General features: G+C 40.4%; 1 protein-coding gene across 1 annotated transcript in view; it reads left to right on the top strand.

Annotated features, from left to right (window-relative positions):
• Positions 1–19,776, top strand: part of LOC134212290 (neural cell adhesion molecule 1-like) — a 1,103,894-nt gene that overhangs the window by 723,959 nt on the left and 360,159 nt on the right. Inside the window, exon 3 of the mRNA XM_062690003.1 lies at positions 11,977–12,109. Coding sequence (XP_062545987.1) covers positions 11,977–12,109 — 133 coding nt within the window. The remainder of the gene's footprint in view (positions 1–11,976; positions 12,110–19,776) is intronic.

Below are 19,776 nucleotides of genomic sequence, written 5' to 3'. Positions count from 1 at the left end.
CCTTCTAGCGCAATGTTGAACAACAGGCACGAAAGTCCATCAACTTGTCTTAGTCCCCGGCGTGATTCAAACGAACTGGAGTGTTCGCTCTAAAGTTTCACAAAGTTTTGCACACCATCCATTGTTGCTTTGATCAGTCTGGTAAGCTTCCCAGGGGAGCGATTATCGTCCATAATTTTGCATAGCTCTACGCGGACTATACTGTCGTATGCCGCCTTAAATTCAACGAACAGATGGTGCGTTGAGACCTGGTATTCACGGCATTTTTGAAGTAAAGATAGGCCTGTCCTATGCCCTGGGCCGAATTTATGGGGGGGCCGGGGGGCGTGGCCCTGGGCCCCACAAATATTATGTACAAAAACCAACCTTTTTTGTACATTTTGGGGCCCCATATACCGTCGGCCCCGGGGCCCCCTTCCGGCTAAATCCGGCCCTGCCTATGCCGAATATAATCCAAGGGAATTGGATTGGCATAGAGCCAATGATCTTCCCCGACATCACTAACGACTTACCACAGTCTGGCCAATCAGTCAGTTGACAATCGCTTCTCGCGCGCGGTAGACGTTTATTCCGATAGCTAGAACCTTTGCAACCTTTGACGAACATTGCACTCGACGCAATATGTCACACAGGAGAAACACACTTGTCGTGGACTTCAGTGGCCTACCAACGCGACCCAGTCTAGAGATAGTGAAGAGATTTTTTGATACTAAACTCAAATTAAACATGGATGATGTGAAAAACATTCAACTCCACAATATTAAAAACTGCGTGTTTGTTGAGCTGAGCGATGAAAGCGAAGCACTTCGGCTGCAGAAGCAACACCACCTTCGGCATTCATTCGTGCATCTCGATGTGCACTACTACATCCCCGTGTACGTGGATGGCCCTTCCGCTATCGTGAGGTTGCATGATCTGCCGCCTCAAATGTCCAACGCTACAATCTTGCGACACATGAAACAGTATGGCAAAATTATATCCATACACAACGAGGTATGGAAAAACTTCTTCCCGGGCATCCCGAACGGCGTTCGAGTGATACGACTGAGGCAGGAGAAGCAAATACCATCTCGTATTGTAATCGAAAACGAGTCCACACTCGTTACTTTCCGAGACGTAAGCAAGCCAGCCGAGCATCGTTCAAATGTCTCTGGTTCTGGTACATCAACAGTGTCGAACGAAGAAAATCAAAACCGAGAAGCATCAAACTCAACCGATAGACAGAACAACGACGATGAGCAAAACAAAGCAGATAACCCATCGGCAGGAGCCGATCCAAGTGAAGGCGAAAACGATGACGGTGACGGCAATAGTGAAAACGGAATTAACATCAACGAGATCGAATACGGCACCGCGGCGGCAAAGAGAAGATTGTCAACTGGAACAAACGAAACTAATGAAACGGAGCCCATAGAACAAGAATGTAAAAGAACTTGTGAAGATCAGAGCTGCCCAGACAACGACGGAAACTTTTCCAAATCAGAGTGGAAAGTCTACAATACTAGATCTAAGAAAAAATAATTTGAATTTTATTGTTTTTGAATGTAATACAATAATAATAAACTTTCAGAGACGAGCCAGCCAAGGGCTGCAAGTCTCTCTAATAAAGATAAAAAAAAAAAAAAAAGTCTGGCCAATCGCTTCCAGTCGCCCTGAACATTGAGCGCCCTCAGGTCCTCTTCAACTGCAAAAAGCCATCGTGTACGCGGCCTTCCACGAAGCCTGCGGCCTCTTTCGGGTTCTCTACTAAATATTATCTTCGCTTGACGTTCTTCCTGCATACAAACAACGTGACCAGCCCACCGTAGTCTGCCGTCTTGTATGAGCTTCACAATATCCAGCCTTTATACACCTGGTACAATTCGTGATTCATGCGGCGCCGCCAGATACCATTCTCCTGTTTACCGCTGAGTATTGTCGCAGCTGCACCTTACGCTCAAACACTCCGAAAGCTATCCGATCAGCCTCCTTTAACGTCCATGTTTCATGGCCGTATAAAGCCACTGGAAGAATCAGAGTAGTATACAGCGCGAGTTTTGTTTTCGTTTGCAGACTACGGGACTTAAGCTGGTTACGAAGTCCGTAATAAGCCCTATTTGCAGCTGCAATACGCCTTTTCACCTCGCGGGTAACATCATTATCGCACGTCACTAATGTTCCAAGATACACAAATTCTTCTACCACTTCAAACTTTTCACCATCCAGCACCATTTCGCTACCACCACCACTAATGAACCCACGTTGATTGCCAGCGACCATATACTTCGTTTTGCTGGTATTGATCGTGAGTCCAATCCTCGCTGTCTCCCTCTTAAAAGGCACAAAAGCCTCTTCCACGGCACGGTGATCAATCCCGATAATATCGATATCGTCCGCAAATCCAAGGAGCATATGCGATCTTGTGATAATGGTACCGCTTCTTTGCACACCAGCTCTCCTAATCGCTCCCTCGAGCGCTATATTGAACAGTAGATTCGAGAGTGCATCACCCTGCTTTAATTCATCTAAGGTAACAAATGACGTCGATATTTCATCCGCAACCCTAACACTTGATTTCGATCCGTCCAACGTTATACGAATCAGCCTTATCAGTTTCGCTGGAAAACCATGTCAAGTATAATTTGCCATAATTCATTTCATTTCACTGAATCGTACGCCGCCTTGAAATCAATAAACAGATGATGTGTCTGTAAGTTGTACTCCCGGAATTTATCAAGGATTTGTCTCAGGGTAAACATTTGATCCGTCGTTGATCGGCACGAAAACCTGCTTGGAATTCGCCGACGAAGGACTCTTCAAGTGGTCTCAATCTGTTGAACAGAATACGGGACATAATTTTGTACGCCGAATTAAGGAGGGTTATTCCTCGGTAATTGGTGCCCTACAGTCTGTGCCCTTTCCTAAAGAGAGGGCAAATGGCAGCCACTTCGGCTTTATCTGTCTTTCTCCACACGCCATTGACAGATTCATAGAAACTTCGCATATCGTTCTGCTCCATTTTTCCCTGCGCCTCGCTAATCACATGTTCTTCATATTCTTTCTTCTTCCTGCAGTGGGTTCGTTTTTCGGCTGCTCTTGCTTCCTTGTACCGATCCCTATTCGATCGGGTACCCGACACCAACATCCGGCTTCTGGCAACGTTCGTTGCCACGATGGTGTATAGCATGCGCAAAATCTAACACTATGGTTAGACATTTATTGGCAACAAGACAATAAGATGATTCAAAGTCAATATTTCGAGCAACTGCTAAAATTGACACCTCCAAAGGCGCAGCTTTGTAGCACAGCAGCACTGCTGGCTCTGCCATAACTAAAAGTCGTGACTAGCTTTCCATAATGTGGAAGAAAAATATAAACATTAGGTATAATCCAATCAAAAAAATGATTGACGTAATTGAATGTTACTCCGTCAAACATAAATTTCTTTTTTTACCATCGAAGCATTCAGTCCCACATTCCCCTATGTGGAGCGCGTATATGCTGATATGGTTTCATTAAGGAGTTTATCCTTTAGAGCTTTATGGGCGAGCATAACGAGCTCTCACACAGCCCTCGGGCTGACTTCGCTGTGGCACTGCGCTTTGTCGTTTCGCTGCCATAGTTCATCATACGGAGGGCCCGGGAATCATTCCTGTGACGACTAACACGAGTTTGCGGGTGAGGTTTGACGAGGACGTGGGGTTTCTTGTGAAATAAGTTATAAAACTCGTATCATTTGCGTGAATATGAGAAATCATGGCGATATGATATGCGAGAGAGATTGTCGAGGTGGGATGATGACGGCGTCGACGGTGACGGAAGCGAAGTGATATCTTGATGTTCAGAGTTAGGGATGTGACATGAAACGGAAATTTTTCCCTAGTCATGTTCGAGGTGGTTTTGTTTGCCAGTTTTTAAGGAAGTAGGAAGGCATGATTACTTTTAAAGATGTCATGCAAAGAGTACGTAATTGGAAAGTGGTATGCTTCGTTTTTTACGGAAATGTTCCTTCATTCATATTATCCTTCTGGCAGTAAAGTTCGCCGAATCGAATGCTCTTTGAGCAATCGATTGACACAAACTTTTTCCTGTGCACTGAAAATGTTATGATTATCTAATGTTTCTAACCTGGAAACCGAAGGATTCTTCTTCTTCATCTATGGCTCTACATTCCAACTGGAACTTGGCCTACTTTTCAACTTTCTATGTTCTATTAACATTTCATCAGTTATCAATTGAAAGCTTTTCTATGTTCGCCATTGCATGAGCATGTATCTTGTGCGGCAAGTACAATGGATACACTATGCCCAGGGAGTCGGGAATGTTATCAACCCGAAAACATCCTAGACTTAGAACTTGCCATCTCCGGATTGGAGACCATGGAAACCGATAGATACGAGGATGAAAATATGCCATTGACAGTTATAAAATGCTAATAAATCTACTGCATGTTACTTATTTCCTGTAAGAGGGTAAGTCGACATGCTAGCTCATGTACAGTTTCCTACAAGAGCTAGATATATTTATGTAAATAAGAATATAATCGTAAATATAATTCATAAATTTGATGATTCCATTTTGCCATTTCAGCTTTATTTTTCAAGAGTTTTTCTTCCACTCCATTACTGTACCATTAAATTAGAACTTTTCTCCGCAATTTCGGTCACTTATCGCGCCATTATCCTAATGCCATTTCTGACCGCATAAATCACGCATCCGATTGTGTCCTTATTGCTGTAATTATCTTCTCATCGCAATTTTTATCTTGCCAAACGACTATTCTCGGTCATTACATTTTTTTGCTGCACCCAGCTACGGTCGGTTGTCTCTCCCCAAGGCGACAAACCACCAGAGAGAAAGAAGGTTATAAATTAAAACTCGGACCCACACTTCCGAGGAAACTGTCTCTTCTGCCCGAACAGCCCAGGTCCAAAATCAACCCATCCCCTGGCTATAGAATTAGTTTGGTCAGGTTTCGCGCGTGGGACGAGTTGCCTTTGCTTTCCTTGAAGTGAGTCCACAACTTCCTAAAATATCAAGATTGAGTGGACGGTCATAAATTTTCCTCTAATTGTCTGACGTTTTCCAACAATGCAGGAAAGGAAGCGTCAGAAGTGTTTCTCCGCTATCTCCCCATGACTATTGCTTTGATTCTAGCAGCGCTGGTCTCTACGCGGGCCCTAAGTTGCCCCCTGCCAGCGTGGTTGTCGCTGTCTCCGGCAAGGTTAATTTGTTTGTAATTGAGTTATTTTACGGAAAATTAAGAATTATTACTGCCTCACAGAAGCGAAGCCCACCACGAGTTTGTCGCTTTGTCCCCGTAAATAGATCAGCGAATGTTTTCGGGCAAACGCTCTAATCTTTGCTGCAAAGCCCCCTGGATTTAGAATTATCTTTGCTCCGTATGATGGGCCTAATCTACGTCGTCGTCGTCGTTGTCCGGAGTCGGAATCCGTCACAAGACGAACGTCACGGCGAGCAACTTGCCGGTGCGATTGAACAGGCCACAACGAAGCAAATCTTCTGGAATCATCATTACCAGTGGCAACGACTTTGACATAATTTTCCCGGAAATTTCCAAGCGAACTGTCTTCGAGGCTTTTCGGTGGGATAAATTGAGACGAAGTCGTAGAAAGCGATTAGATGGAATTGCTTGGTGTGTTCTATTGTCTTTTCGGTACCGTGGTAAGACCACAGACAAATAGACGTAACGCTTTGAACGTTTTGCTATTGGAACCTTCTTCTACTGTGTTTAGTTGAACGCGAAAAAGACGACGGAAGAGGGAAAACGTCAGAGGCAAAGGATTATGGCATATTAAGCTTCGGCAGAAAATTGCAAGCTGATTTTCAGTTGATTGATAATATAAGGTTAGCATTCGAATTGGAACTTCATTGGTGTTTATTTACGTTTACTTTCCCAGAGGGAAACAGGAAAAGAAACAACAATTGCTAAAATCTTGCAGAGGAAAATTAAATGTTTGTAGAATATTCGAGTGCTTCCTTGATAAGATGAAAATGACCAATTTGAAAGTGGTTTGCCTCTTTGTCAGTGATAATACCATTGCGTGATTATTTGCTTTTTGTGTCCATATCATCTATTACAATTTGTGGAAAGCAATATCAAATCCGTGTAGAATAAATGGAAAGCATGTTGGGTGATTTAAAAAGTGACAAACCGATTACAGAATAGTGTAAAATCAGTACTGTGGAAAAATTTCAGTAGTAGGGTTTGGATTCAAAATTATTTAAATCATTAAAGCCCATTGACGTTAGTTTTTTTTTGCAATAATAACATACTTCTTAAAGTCGTTTTGTAACCATAAAAGTCACTTTCAAAACATTTGGCTTCAAATGTGATCAATTGGCATTTGTGGTTGCTACAAAATTTGCATTTCTGATTGACTCCGTGCTCACAGCACAGAGAACAGACATGGATGCTCGAACAAAATTTCGTTAAAAACGTGTGTAAAGATTTAAATCGCACCTCAGCGCCGCCAACGCAGGCTGCCCGACATAAAAACTCAATATCATTAGGTGATGGCGTTGGCATATACTACATAATCAATGTAGTGCTGCCACCTAGGAGTGAGCCTAGAAGCAATTCGGAATGAACACTAGCGCTAAAAAGTAAAATACGGCAAATTTTAACCATATTTATCAGCACACTAGCACCGCACAACGGGGGCATAACGACATACTTCAAAATGACCAGTACAAACTTTTACACAAGCACGCGAATGAAGATGAACGTCTGTTCTCTGTGCTTTAAGGGAAGGGCCGTATGGCCGAAGGCCACAAGACCGAAAGTTGTTTGGCCAAATATACCATTTGGCCAAAAAGACCATTTGGCCGAAAATCATTTGGCTGAATAGGTCATTTAGTCGAATAGGTCATTTGGCCTAATACGACATTTGACAGAATACGACATTTGCCCGAATAGGACATTTGGCGAAAAGAACATTTGCCCGAATAGGACATTTGGCGAATAGAACATTTGGCCGAATAGGACATTTGGCCGAAAAGGACATTTGGCCGAATAGGACATTTGGCTGAAATAAACATTTTACCGAATAGGTCATTTGGCCGAAATGAACATTTTACCGAATAGGTCATTTGGCCGAAATGAACATTTTACCGAATAGGTTATTTGGCCGAACATGTTATTTTGCCGAGCAGGACATTTGGCCGAATAGGTCATTTATTCGAATAGGACATTTGGTCGAATAGGAAATTTGGCCGAATAGGACATTTGGCAGAATAAGACATTTGGCGAATAGGACATTTGGCCGAATAGAACATTTGGTCAAATAAGACATTGGGCCGAATAGGAATTTTGGCCGAATAGGACATTTGGCAGAATAAGACATTTGACAGAATAAGACATTTGACCGAATAGAACATTTGACCAAATAGAACATTTGGCTGAATAGAAAATTTGGCCGAATAAGACATTTGGCCGAAAAGTACATTTGGCCGAATTGGACATTTGGCCGAAGTGAACATTTTACCGAATAGGTTATTTGGCCAAACATGTTATTTAGCAGAGCACGACATTTGGCCAAATAAGTCATTTGACTGAATAGGACATTTGTCCGAATAGGACATGTGGCCGATTGTGACATTGGAGCGAATAGGAAATTTGGCCGAGTAGGACAATAGGCCGAATAGGACATTTGGAATAATAAGACATTTGGTCGAATAGAACGTTTTATCGAATAGGACATTTGGCCGAATTTTGGTAAATTACGACATTTCACTGAATAGACATTTGATTGAACAGGTTATTTTGCTAAACAGATCATTTGGCCGAATAGGTCATTTGAAAAGTGAGAAATGAGGTGTGAAAAGCCAGGCGTCTCACTTCTCTCTACTTGATTCCCACTTCTCACTGTGCAAAGTGAGTAGTGCGAATTGAGAAGCGAGACGTTTCACTTCTCACTACGCACTACTAACTTGTTATAGTGAGGGAGTGGGAAATAAGTAGTGAGAATTGAGACGTCGCACTTTTCACTTCTTGTTTCGCACTTTTTAAATGACTTATTCGGCCAAATGTCCTGCTCGGCCAAATGATCTGTTTGTCAAAATATCCTATTCGGCCAAATGTCCTATTCGGCCAAATGTCGTATTTGGCCAAATGTCCTATTGGGACAAATGTTCTATTCGATAAAATGTTCTATTCGGCCAAATAGATAATTCTGCCAAATGTTCAATTTGGCCTATTGTCCTACTCGGACAAATTTCATATTCGGCCAAATGTCCTATTTGTCCGAATGTCTTATTCTGCCAAATCTCCAATTCGGCCAATTGTCTTATTCGGCCAAATTTTCTATTCGGTCAAATGTCCTATTCGGCTAAATTACTTTCGACCTAATGGTTTGTTCGACCTAGTGGCATTCGGCCAAATGACATTTGGTCGAATGGGCTTCGGCCAATCGACCCTTACGATTGTATAACATTTCACCGAAAACTATTTCACGGAATTCATTTTCGCGGTTGAACATTTCGCGGAATAACAATTGGCGGTTTATAACTTTTCGCGGTACGACATTTGGCGGTTTGTACCTTTTCGCCGAATGACTTTTGGCGGAATGTTTCGCGACATATTGATAATAATAGCTTAGTGTTCATTCAGCACTTCCACAATTATTACCTGCTTACCTGCTAAGCCAAGTTACATGCATAAGGAAGGCCTCCAATAATATGTAGATGAAGTTTTCAAAATTTCAATTGCCTCTTACAAATCCTTTATTATATCTGGCAGATGGGCCAGATATAATGAAGGGATTATATCCTCTCTTTACTTTGTTGCGGATAGACGTTTTTATGAATAATCATTTATTTCTTCCTTTCACGTAATATCGGGAAATGGTAGCGCTTTGTACCGGACAGACACTGTCCGCTTTGTACCGGGCAGACGCTACCATTTAAAGAAGGCATTACTCATTCCTTCCCCTTAAACCGGGTAGATTTGTTCTTTTAAAGAAGGTTGTATTAACTCCTTTCGCCTTAAACCGTGCAGACGCATCCATATAAAGAAGGCGTTACCCCTCCCTTCGCCTTATACCGGGCAGATGCATCCAGTTAAAGAAAATATTACCCCTCTTTCGCCTTATACCGGGCAAACGCATCCATTCAAAGAAGGCATTATCAACTCCTGTCGCCTTACACTGGACAGGCACGTTATTCTAAAGAAGGCATTATCAACTCCTCTCGCCGGGGAAGACTAGACCCGAATCGAACCGGAACATGACGAGTTTGAGTCGGATTCAGGTTTGAAAAATTAGTACAATATCGGGTTCGGGTTGAGATAAAGAAAATCGTGTCCTGGTCGGGTACGGGTTAAGGAAATAAAATACTGAATATTATTTTATTCAGTTTTGTTAATTGTTAGACTTGTTTGTTGTTTGGGCTTACATTTTTTTCGATTGAAAAATAAACAGAAAATATCTAGTTTTAATTTTCCGGGCAAAACTTAAGTGCGGGCATAAATAATTAAATTATGTCGCGTTCGGGTTCAGTACGAGTTTACGAATACAAAAATTCTCGGATACGGATCGGTTTCGGGTTTTTGACAAAAAAAAATTACGGATTCGGGTCGGGTCCGGGTTTGAAGGAAATTTACAAATCGCGGTTTGCAAAATGAGTTTAAGTGTTTGGCCACCTGGCCCCTCATCTTCAATTTTTTTCCTTGTTTCTTTTATATAGATAATTGTTTTATGTTCCAATTTTACATTTAACCCTGAGGAGACATTAGTTAATGAAGCAGGCATAACCTTTTCCTTTGCTTTATACCGGGCAAATGCGTTAAATCATAGAAGGGACTACCTTCTTTCTTTTCTTTATACCGAGCAAACATGTCCATTTCAAGAAGGCATTGTTTTCTCGCTTTGTGTTATACCGACCGGATGCAGTCATTGAAAGAAAAAATTACCATCTTTCACTATTTAAATCATAATTCAAAAGAATTTAGCCCGGATTGCATATAATTAAGCAGAAATCGGTAAATATTTCAATAATAATTATTCTAACTGAATTCCGCCAAATGGCATTCCGCGGAATGACTTTCGGTGAAATGGTACATTCCGCGAAAGGTGCATTCCGAGAAATGTGTTTCGGAGATTTGGTGCACTCCGCGAAATGTCGTACCGCGAAAAAAAATTACGCGAAATGGTTTTCGGCGAAATAGTATACAACCGATTCTTACCTTATTTTACTATCACCATGCTGCGTGCTTACTCATAATATACATGCTGACCCATTTTCAGCAACATCAATCATCTTGATATTGAACATTACATATCCCAAATCGCGAGGTGACAAATTCGACAGAGATTTGAAATAGAGAAAATAACACGATGCGTAGATGCACCCCTGATACCTTGTACTTAATTTTCATTGACAGTGGCACGGAAATGTGCATTTTTGATTACGATCGATAAAGTGCTGTCACAAGCGAGTATTTTATTTCCTTAATACGTGTAGTAAAATGATAAATTCGAAGTTATAATGCATAACTTCTCCTGTTTTCTTAAAAAAAATGTTTTGAAATAAAATTGTTGAAACTGAGTGTACTGAGAGCGTATCATTTTTATCAGTGTTTTGCACTAAATGACACAATAAATCTCGCTCCCCACTTAAAATTAATGCACCATAAGTCACTTCTCCTTTTATTATTATTATCGAATGAATTTTAATTGAATATCTGATTATAGCATTTTGGGTCACCATGTTCAATGTATAAGTATAATTTATTTCCTCGAGACTGAACGTATTATATAAATTCATATGATTGTTTGAATAAAGCTATATATGGAGAATTCGATAGGCAACGAGATTAGGTGGCTTAGAAAAGGATTTAAATGTTGCCAACTTTCTTTTATCAGTTTAGTTTGCAAAAGGATTTTGAAAGGTTTTTGAGGACTCTTCAAGAGGTTTTGATGTAAGCTACGCAGGAGAAATTACCTTAACTGAGGTATTATTGCCGTAGGAATAAAATACTCTTGTAATAAATCATAAAACTCAAAATGTTACTTGGGTTTGGTGCCGTAAATCTCCATGGCATGTAATTCAACAGTTCTTTAAATCCCGAACAAGATTGTTTTCAGCCGCGTTCAAAGAAGTTTATTTTATGCAATATACATTTTTTTAAACAGCGCTATGTTACACTTGTACTGAAATTAGACAGCTGTTACAAAATGTCTTTGAAATGTACTTCAGGAATCATTCTGAAAGATTATTGTTTTCATTTAAAATTACCTAAGGTAGCAAGCTGCTTTAAAAACAAATAAATTTTATTGGAGTTGAATATATTCCAAACTAAACTTTATATATTCACAAAAACTTATAAACCCTATACAGCAATAGAGTTGAAGTAGTTGGATGCTCTGATACTAACGATGCAGAAAATGAAACACATTGCGAATATGACGTCAATAATTTACTTACTCTCCCTGCTCCCATAGTAGAGGCAGAACAGCAACCTATTGTCACGTTTAATAGATTAGATTAGATTGTTAATAGATTGGACCGGGTATTGCGTTCAAATGATACGACCGTATCATACAATGCCCCAATCCTCAACTAACAACAAAACAATCACCGTGCCGTGCAAAATTACAATAAACTCCACAGCTTGAGATTAGTCCAGCGCACACCTCTAGAACACATGTGGAGTCTTCACATGTGCATTGGTTATTCCACACAAGTATTATTTTTAGGTTTCCATAAAATCTCGCTAGAATATTTTCTTAATAAAATATTCAAAATGCCATCCGATCTCAATTTCGCGCGATGTCACTTTACCAGTATCTAATGCTAATGGACCAGTTCGAAACCTGATGCTTTCCGCTTCCCAAGCCATGCTAATTTAAAATTCCAATGACCAGAAAACTGATGGCCTTACATTGATTGTGCAGCGGCAGCGACAGCAGAAGCATAGAGTTACTGGAATCGGCGAAACCTAATATATTTCGTTTTTTTTATCTTCTCCATCCACAGTTGCCCTTTCGTCGGAAATCCAGGCGGTGGAAGGCAGGAAAATTTCCTTACCCTGCCCACTGTCGGCCCCTTCCAGAGATAAGGTTTACATGGTGCTCTGGTTCAAAGACGACGCCGGAATTCCTTTGTACAGGTAAGCAAGCGGAAATATATGTACTGTATTCATCTGATCTTTAAATTAAGCATTTGGAATAGAACTGTCCTTTTGCAACTTGTACGTTTTCTTTTGATGTCTTAATCACGTACTTGTTCATTTCGGTTTCATTGAAATATGAAAATATTACTAGCACGGAAGGGAAAAAAACGAAAACAAGCGACGACTTTGGTAGGTTTTATTCTATTATTGCCAGAGAGTTTTCTGTGACCAGTTGTGCTAAGACTTGACTTAAACGTTGGTAGTATTTTCAATGTTCTGAAAACTCTGATGTAAATATGTAAATGATGTGGAAGATTTTGATTTGAAAAATGTAGGTATTGGAGATAGGGTTACGGCTGACATTTTCGTCTTTTCGCCAAAGTCTCTAAAACCAATAAAATAGACACTTTTTTGCCTCATCCGTACCAAATCGTAAGCTCAGGAACCCTCGAACCCGAACCCTCGATTTTCACGACTTAGGAAAGTGGTTACATTTTTTCAAATCGAAATCTCCCATATAATGTACATATTCACATCAGAGTTTTCATACCATTGTAAATTGACGTCCAATACCTGGAAAATAAGCAATTAACTTTGATAGGCTGTTGGTAGTATATCAATGCATATTACATGTATAATTCAGCAAGCTCTACTATGAATACATGCGTTGCTTGACAGCATAATAAATTTAAAAAAAAAACTGTATAATGCGTAAGAAGGACTGGAAAAGATTTAACACGCAAAATTCTATAACAAACACTTAAAGAAGATTTACAAAATCCTGATCCATGTTTCAAACGAAGCAAAAAGGAAGAAATCCCATCCGCTGCCATTATGAATGATTGGAAGTCCGAACCTTCTCGTCATATCCCAATCAATTCAAACTGGCCGGTCTGGTGAACACAATTGGGGACCTTTTGCCGAAATCAAAAGCCAACGAAGCACGCCTTTTTTTCGCATGTTGATCAGCAATAGTTCATTTTATTACACATTATCCTTATCTCTTGGTAGCCAGCCAAGCAGAATCCTTTATGGACGGTCAACGAATCATCATCGTTTCCAGTGCAAGCCAAACACATCATCGTCGTCGCCGTCGCCGTCGTCATCGGCATCATCATCATCTGGGCTTCCGGCGTGATACATATATGCATAAATATTCCTGCATCACGCACTGCCTTGAATGGATGCCTGGCAACCGAAACATCTCTGCAAAATAAACCACCCCTAATATGTCCAATTTCGGCACCAATAAAAAGCGTTTCCTATCAACAATTCGTTTTTATCGACACCATACAATGGCTGCTACCCGCTACCATCGTCACCCATCGCATTGCACAGTGGGACCATAAATAATAAAACCATACAAAATTCATACAAAAATTCTGAGGTAGTTTTCGTAAGAATTTCTAACGGAACTATTAAAGGTATTTCCAGATGAATATTTCGAGAAACACTTGAAGTAATAAAGAATTCCTTTTGAGATTCCCGAGAAAATTTCTAAATAAATATCCTAAGAAGAAGTTTCTAATTAAATTTTGGAAGGAATGTTTAAAGGTATTCCTAAATAAAATTTTGAAAGAATTCCTGGATGAAATTCTGAATAAATTCCCATGTGAAATTTCAAAGGAATTCCAAGAATTTCTTCATAGAGTTTCGGAAGGAATTTCTTGAGGAATTTGTTTGGCAAAATTCTAAACTAGTTGCTGATGCAAATAATTGAAACAGTTCCTGAAATTAACAAAGGAATTGCCGAAAAAATTCCATAAAGAATTTGTAAATAAATTTTCGAAGGAATCCCTAGAAGGATTTCCGAAGAAATTTAGACAAGTATTTCCGAAAACAAATTGAAAAAATGGAATCCTGAAATAAATTGGAGGATTCCATTGGATGTTCCTCATAATATTCCTTCGAAAGCTCAAAGATTGGAATCATAATAAATTTCTTCTACGAGTTCTTTTGAGAATTTCTTCGGAATATGTTTTAAGAATTCTGCCAGTACTTTCTCAAAAAATCCTTTCGAAACCTCGGGTAAGAGCTTCAAGGAGTTCCTTAGAAATTTTCCTCAGGAATTGCTTCAGATCTACAGGTATTCTTTCGAAAATTGTTAAATGAATTTAGGCGCTCATGCATCCGGATTCCTTAGCAATTCTTCCAGGAGTGCCTTAAAACCTTCGGAGACTCTTTTTGAAATTTCTCCGGAATTCCCTTCGAGCAGTTTTCTAGGAATTTCTTCGGAAATTTCATTTTAAATTCCTTTTGATAATTGCTTCGAGAAATCTTTAGAAATTTCTTACGAAATTCATCCAAGAAAATCGTTCTGATTTTCCATTAGAAACTCCTTAGGATTTCCTATTTTTTGGAAGCATTCTGTCAACAAAATTTCCGAAATAATTCCTGTGGGAATTTTGAGATAAATATTACATTGTTTTACTAAGGGAATTTCTGAAGAAATTTGCAAAATATTTTTGGGAGGTTTACGAAAGAATCCCTGGAGTAGTATTAAAATGAGCTAATGTGGAAATTTAGAAAAAAAATCTTTTGAAATACATCAGGATATTCCTACAAAAACTCCTTTAGGAAAACCTTTAAAAAAATCCTTAAGCCATACTTTTTGAGAGCTTCTTCAAAATATCCTTAATGAATTATTTGAAGAATTTCTTGGTCGGAATTCTTTCGGGAAATTGATTCAGGGAAACCTTCCAAAATTTCCTTAGGAGAATTAAGGAAATTGCTCTTGAAATTCCTGCGGAAATTGGTTTAGGAATTCATTCGAACTGTTTTAGGAAATACCTTCAAGAATTTCTCAAAGATTTTTTTTTCCAGGAATTCCTCAAGAAATCCATTCGAATTTTTTTTAGCACATAAGTTTTTTAGGAATTGCTTCGGACATCCCTCCGAAAATTTAATCAGTCTAAAATCTTCGGATATTCCTTTAAAAAAATCGGAAATCGCTTCAAAAATTCTTTTAAGAATCATTCGGAAATTACTATAAGAGTCCTTTCAGAAATTTCATCTGGAAATTACTTTGAAATTTTCATTAGAAACTCTGCCGAACATTCATTTAGTATTTTCAATTTCATTCTTTAATGAATTCCCGGAAAAATTCTTCCAACAAAATTTACGGAATAATTAGTGCATGAATTTCGGGAAAAAAAATCTGTTTGGCTTTACTAAAATGATTTCCAAAGGATTTCTTGGAGGAAGTTTCTATGGAATTCCTGCAGAAATTTACAAGGCCTTTCCAGAAGGAATTGCTGGATGGATGTCAAAAGGAATTCCTAGCGTAAATTTCTTAATTATTCCTGAAAATAATTCCTGAAGGAGTTCTCAGAAGAATTCCTGAAGGATCTCTTAAAACATATTCCGAAGAAATTCCTAAAGAAATTTCCAAAGAAAACGCTTAAGAAATTTCCACGCAAGGAATTTTCGAAAACAATTTCTGTAAATAATCCAGAAGGAATATCCGAAGGATTTTTTTAGGTATTTTTAAATAAATTTTCAAAGGGATTTAAAAGAAACTCATAAAGAAATTTCCAAAGGAATATCCAAAAGAATTTCTGAAGAAATTCCTAAAAGATTTCGTGAAAGATTTTTCGAAGAAACTTAAATTTTTTTTAAAAATATTTCTTTAAATTACCAAAGGAATTTCTGGATATATCTCCGAAGTTGTTTTCGGAGGATTTTCTTGAGAAATTCATAGATGAAATTTCGAAGGAGTTCTTGGAGGAACGTACAAAAATTTGTTTGGGTGAATTAAAAATATCGTAAATGCCTTAAGGAATTCCTTTGGAAATTTATTTGGATTTTTGCTGGTTATTCTAGAAAAATGAATTATTGGCAGCGGATGGTTTTCTACCCGCCGCTGCCAGCATCCAGGCGCTATCGTATATGTGCAAATAGCCAGCCTGAGTTAACCGCAAAAAAAAATGTATGCAGAAAGACATCTAACGCGGGTTTTCTCAAAATTAGGAAATACCGTTTATGTAGGAGGTGTCCGCTACTATGCCTACCAAACATTTTTCACGGTGCCCCGGTAGACCGTTATTATAAAATAAAAATGTCCATCAAAACCAAGTACAGGGCTCGATTCTTGTGGTAATTCTGCACCTCTGGACCATTTTTTTAAAAAATCCATAGGTGGAGGAATCTCGAGAAATCTTGATTTGGAATTTTTTATTGAGAAATTTCAAAAGAATCTATATTTTATTGCCGATTTCACCAATTTGAAGAGTTATGTGTAGATTGTGATTTGCCCGCTTCTTTTTCTCACACCCACTCTCATTTCGGGTTGATCGATTTTTGTTACTTAAATTTACCCAATTATAACCCATTACTCGTTAGTCATATGTAAGCGTGTACACTAAATCGATTCCCGCCATGATTTGAAGTCTATTTGTTTTCAGATTGAGCACTCACACACAAATATTATACACGGAAAATCAAACTTTTTTGAGTGTATTGAGTGTGAGAAAAAGATGACTGTGAGAAAAAAAATCTCGCAGAACTCTTATAAAGTGCAAAAAGCGCAATGATTCAATACTTACTTTATACTTGATGGGCTACAGCTCTTCGATCAATTCAATAATATCCCCAAAATACCTTCAAAGCCGTCCAAAAAGTGGTCCAAGTTGTTTTTAACCAGTTTGCATTTGCTGCCTTTATTACAATTATAAATTTTTACAACTGATTAAGCTCACCTCACGGGCCCTCCTTCATTTGGGTTTTCGGTTACGACGATGATAAAATATTCAATTTTTGAACTTTTAAAAACACTTAAATAAAGAGGCAAAATGAACCTTTGTTTATCTCCGTCACTACACATCTAGTTCCCAATTGTTAACACGATTTTAAAGTTGCTCGAGAAGCGCCATGTTGAGTAAATTTATGGGTGAACCAAGTACAGATGAGGCATCAACAAATTGCATTGAGTTCACTAGAATCCCGATCTTTCGGATTAAGTCATTACTCTGCTTAGACATTAACAATTTTCTAATAATTATTTCAATCAGCAGGTTCTGAATGATTTAAAAAAAGTGTACCTAGCAGCTGGAAAAAGCCGCAGCTTCCATTCACTTCAAAGTACCATGTCTTGGGTTATCATTTTTCGGAGTTCTGTAGAGGTACCGGAATAGGTTTTGGCTTACATATCAAACATCAAACTTCTAACTACTATTATTCTACACGAACTCTGGTCTTACTTCTCTCCATTATGAACATAAACACTAAATTAAAATTAATTTTTACCTTTCATTCTATTAAACATTGAATGCAACACTTATACTCGAGAAAGTTAGCCATACAAAAACATTTATTTATTTATTTATTCAGACTAAGGCCGAAGTGGCCTGTGCGGTATATAAGAGTCTTCTCCATTCGGCTCGGTCCATGGCTACACGTCGCCAACCACGCAGTCTACGGAGGGTCCGCAAGTTATCTTCCACCTGATCGATCCACCTTGCCCGCTGCGCACCTCGCCTTCTTGTGCCCGTCGGATCGTTGTCGAGAACCATTTTCACCGGGTTACTGTCCGACATTCTGGCTACGTGCCCGGCCCATCGCAGTCGTCCGATTTTCGCGGTGTGAACGATGGATGGTTCTCCCAACAGCTGATGCAATTCGTGGTTCATTCGCCTCCTCCACGTACCGTCCGCCATCTGCACCCCACCATAGATGGTACGCAGCACTTTCCTTTCGAAAACTCCAAGTGCGCGTTGGTCCTCCACGAGCATCGTCCAGGGCTCGTGTCCGTAGAGGACTACCGGTCTAATTAGCGTTTTGTAGATTGTCAGTTTGGTACGGCGGCGAACTCTATTCGATCGGAGCGTCTTGCGGAGTCCAAAGTACGTACGATTTCCAGCCACTATGCGTCTCCGAATTTCTCTGCTGGTGTCATTTTCGGCAGTCACCAGTGAGACCAAGTACACAAATTCTTCTACCACCTCGATTTCGTCACCACCGATGCAAACTCGCGGTAGGTGGCTCACATTGTCTTCTCTTGAACCTCTTCGTATCATGTACTTCGTCTTCGACGTGTTGATGACTAGTCCGATCCGCTTAGCTTCCCTCTTCAGTCTGATGTAGGCTTCCTCCATCTACTCAAAGTTACGGGCTATAATATCTATGTCGTCGGCGAAACCAAATAGCTGGACGGACTTATTGAAAATTGTACCACTCGTGTTAATCCCTGCTCTTCGTATTACCCCTTCCAAAGCGATGTTGAATAGCAAACACGAGAGACCATCACCTTGCCGTAACCCTCTGCGGGTTTCGAAGGGACTCGAGAATGCCCCTGAAACTCGAACTACGCACATCACCCGATCCATCGTCGCTTTGATCAACCGTATCAGTTTATCCGGAAATCCGTTTTCGTGCATTAGCTGCCATAGCTGGTCCCGATCGATTGTATCATATGCGGCTTTGAAGTCGATGAATAGATGATGTGTGGGCACGTTGTATTCGCGGCATTTCTGCAGTACTTGGCGAATGGCGAACACCTGGTCCGTGGTGGAGCGTTCGCCCATAAAACCCGCCTGGTACTGCCCCACGAACTCCCTTGCAGTTGGTGCTAGTCGACGGCATAAAATTTGGGAGAGTACCTTGTAGGCGGCGTTCAGCAATGTGATTGCGCGGTAGTTGCTACAATCCAGCTTATCGCCCTTTTGTAGATGGGACACACGACACCTTCCATCCACTCCTGCGGCAAAACTTCCTCCTCCCAAATCTTGGTAATGACCCAGTGCAGCGCTCTAGCCAGTGCCTCACCACCGTGTTTAAATAGCTCTCCTGGTAGTTGGTCAACCCCAGGGGCTTTGTTGTTCTTCAGCCGGCCAATCTCCTCCTGGATTTCCTGGAGATCCGGAGCCGGTAGAATTCTGTCCTGCGCGCGTTCTCCCAGGTCCATCACCATACCGCCATCTTCGTCTGCCACATCGCCATTCAGGTGTTCTTCGTAGTGCTGCCGCCACCTTTGGATCACCTCACGCTCGTTCGTAAGAAGGTTCCCGTTTATGTCCTTACACATATCAGGCTGTGGCACGTGGCCCTTACGTGAACGGTTTAACTTCTCATAGAACTTTCGTGTGTTATTAGCGCGGTACAGTTGCTCCGTTTCTTCACGGTCTCGATCTTCCTGCTGGCGCTTTTTCCTCCGGAAAATCGAGTTTTGTCTGTTCCGCGCCTGTTTATATCGTGCTTCATTCGCCCTCGTGCGGTGTTGCAGCAATCTCGCCCATGCTGCATTCTTCTCTTCCACTAACTGCTCACATTCGCCGTCATACCAGTCGTTTCTCTGATCCGAGGGCACCGTGCCAAGTGCAGCGGTTGCGGTGCTACCAATGGCGGATCGAATATCTCTCCAGCCATCTTCAAGAGACGCTGCGCCTAGCTGCTCTTCCGTTGGAAGTGCCACTTCCAGCTGCTACGCGTATTCTTGGGCTAGTCTACCGTCTTGTAGCCGCCCAATGTTAAGCCGCGGCGTCCGACTTCGACGCGTGTTGTACACCGTCGAGAGTTTTGAGCGCAGGCATACTGCAACGAGGTAGTGGTCGGATTCAATATTCGCACTGCGGTAAGTGCGGACGTTCGTGATGTCGGAGAAGAATTTACCGTCGATTAGAACGTGGTCGATTTGGTTTTCCGTATCTTGATTAGGTGATCTCCATGTG

Source organism: Armigeres subalbatus, chromosome 2 (genome assembly GCF_024139115.2).
Source record: "Armigeres subalbatus isolate Guangzhou_Male chromosome 2, GZ_Asu_2, whole genome shotgun sequence".
Lineage (NCBI taxonomy): Eukaryota > Metazoa > Arthropoda > Insecta > Diptera > Culicidae > Armigeres > Armigeres subalbatus.
This window is presented reverse-complemented; position numbering and strand designations above follow the sequence as displayed.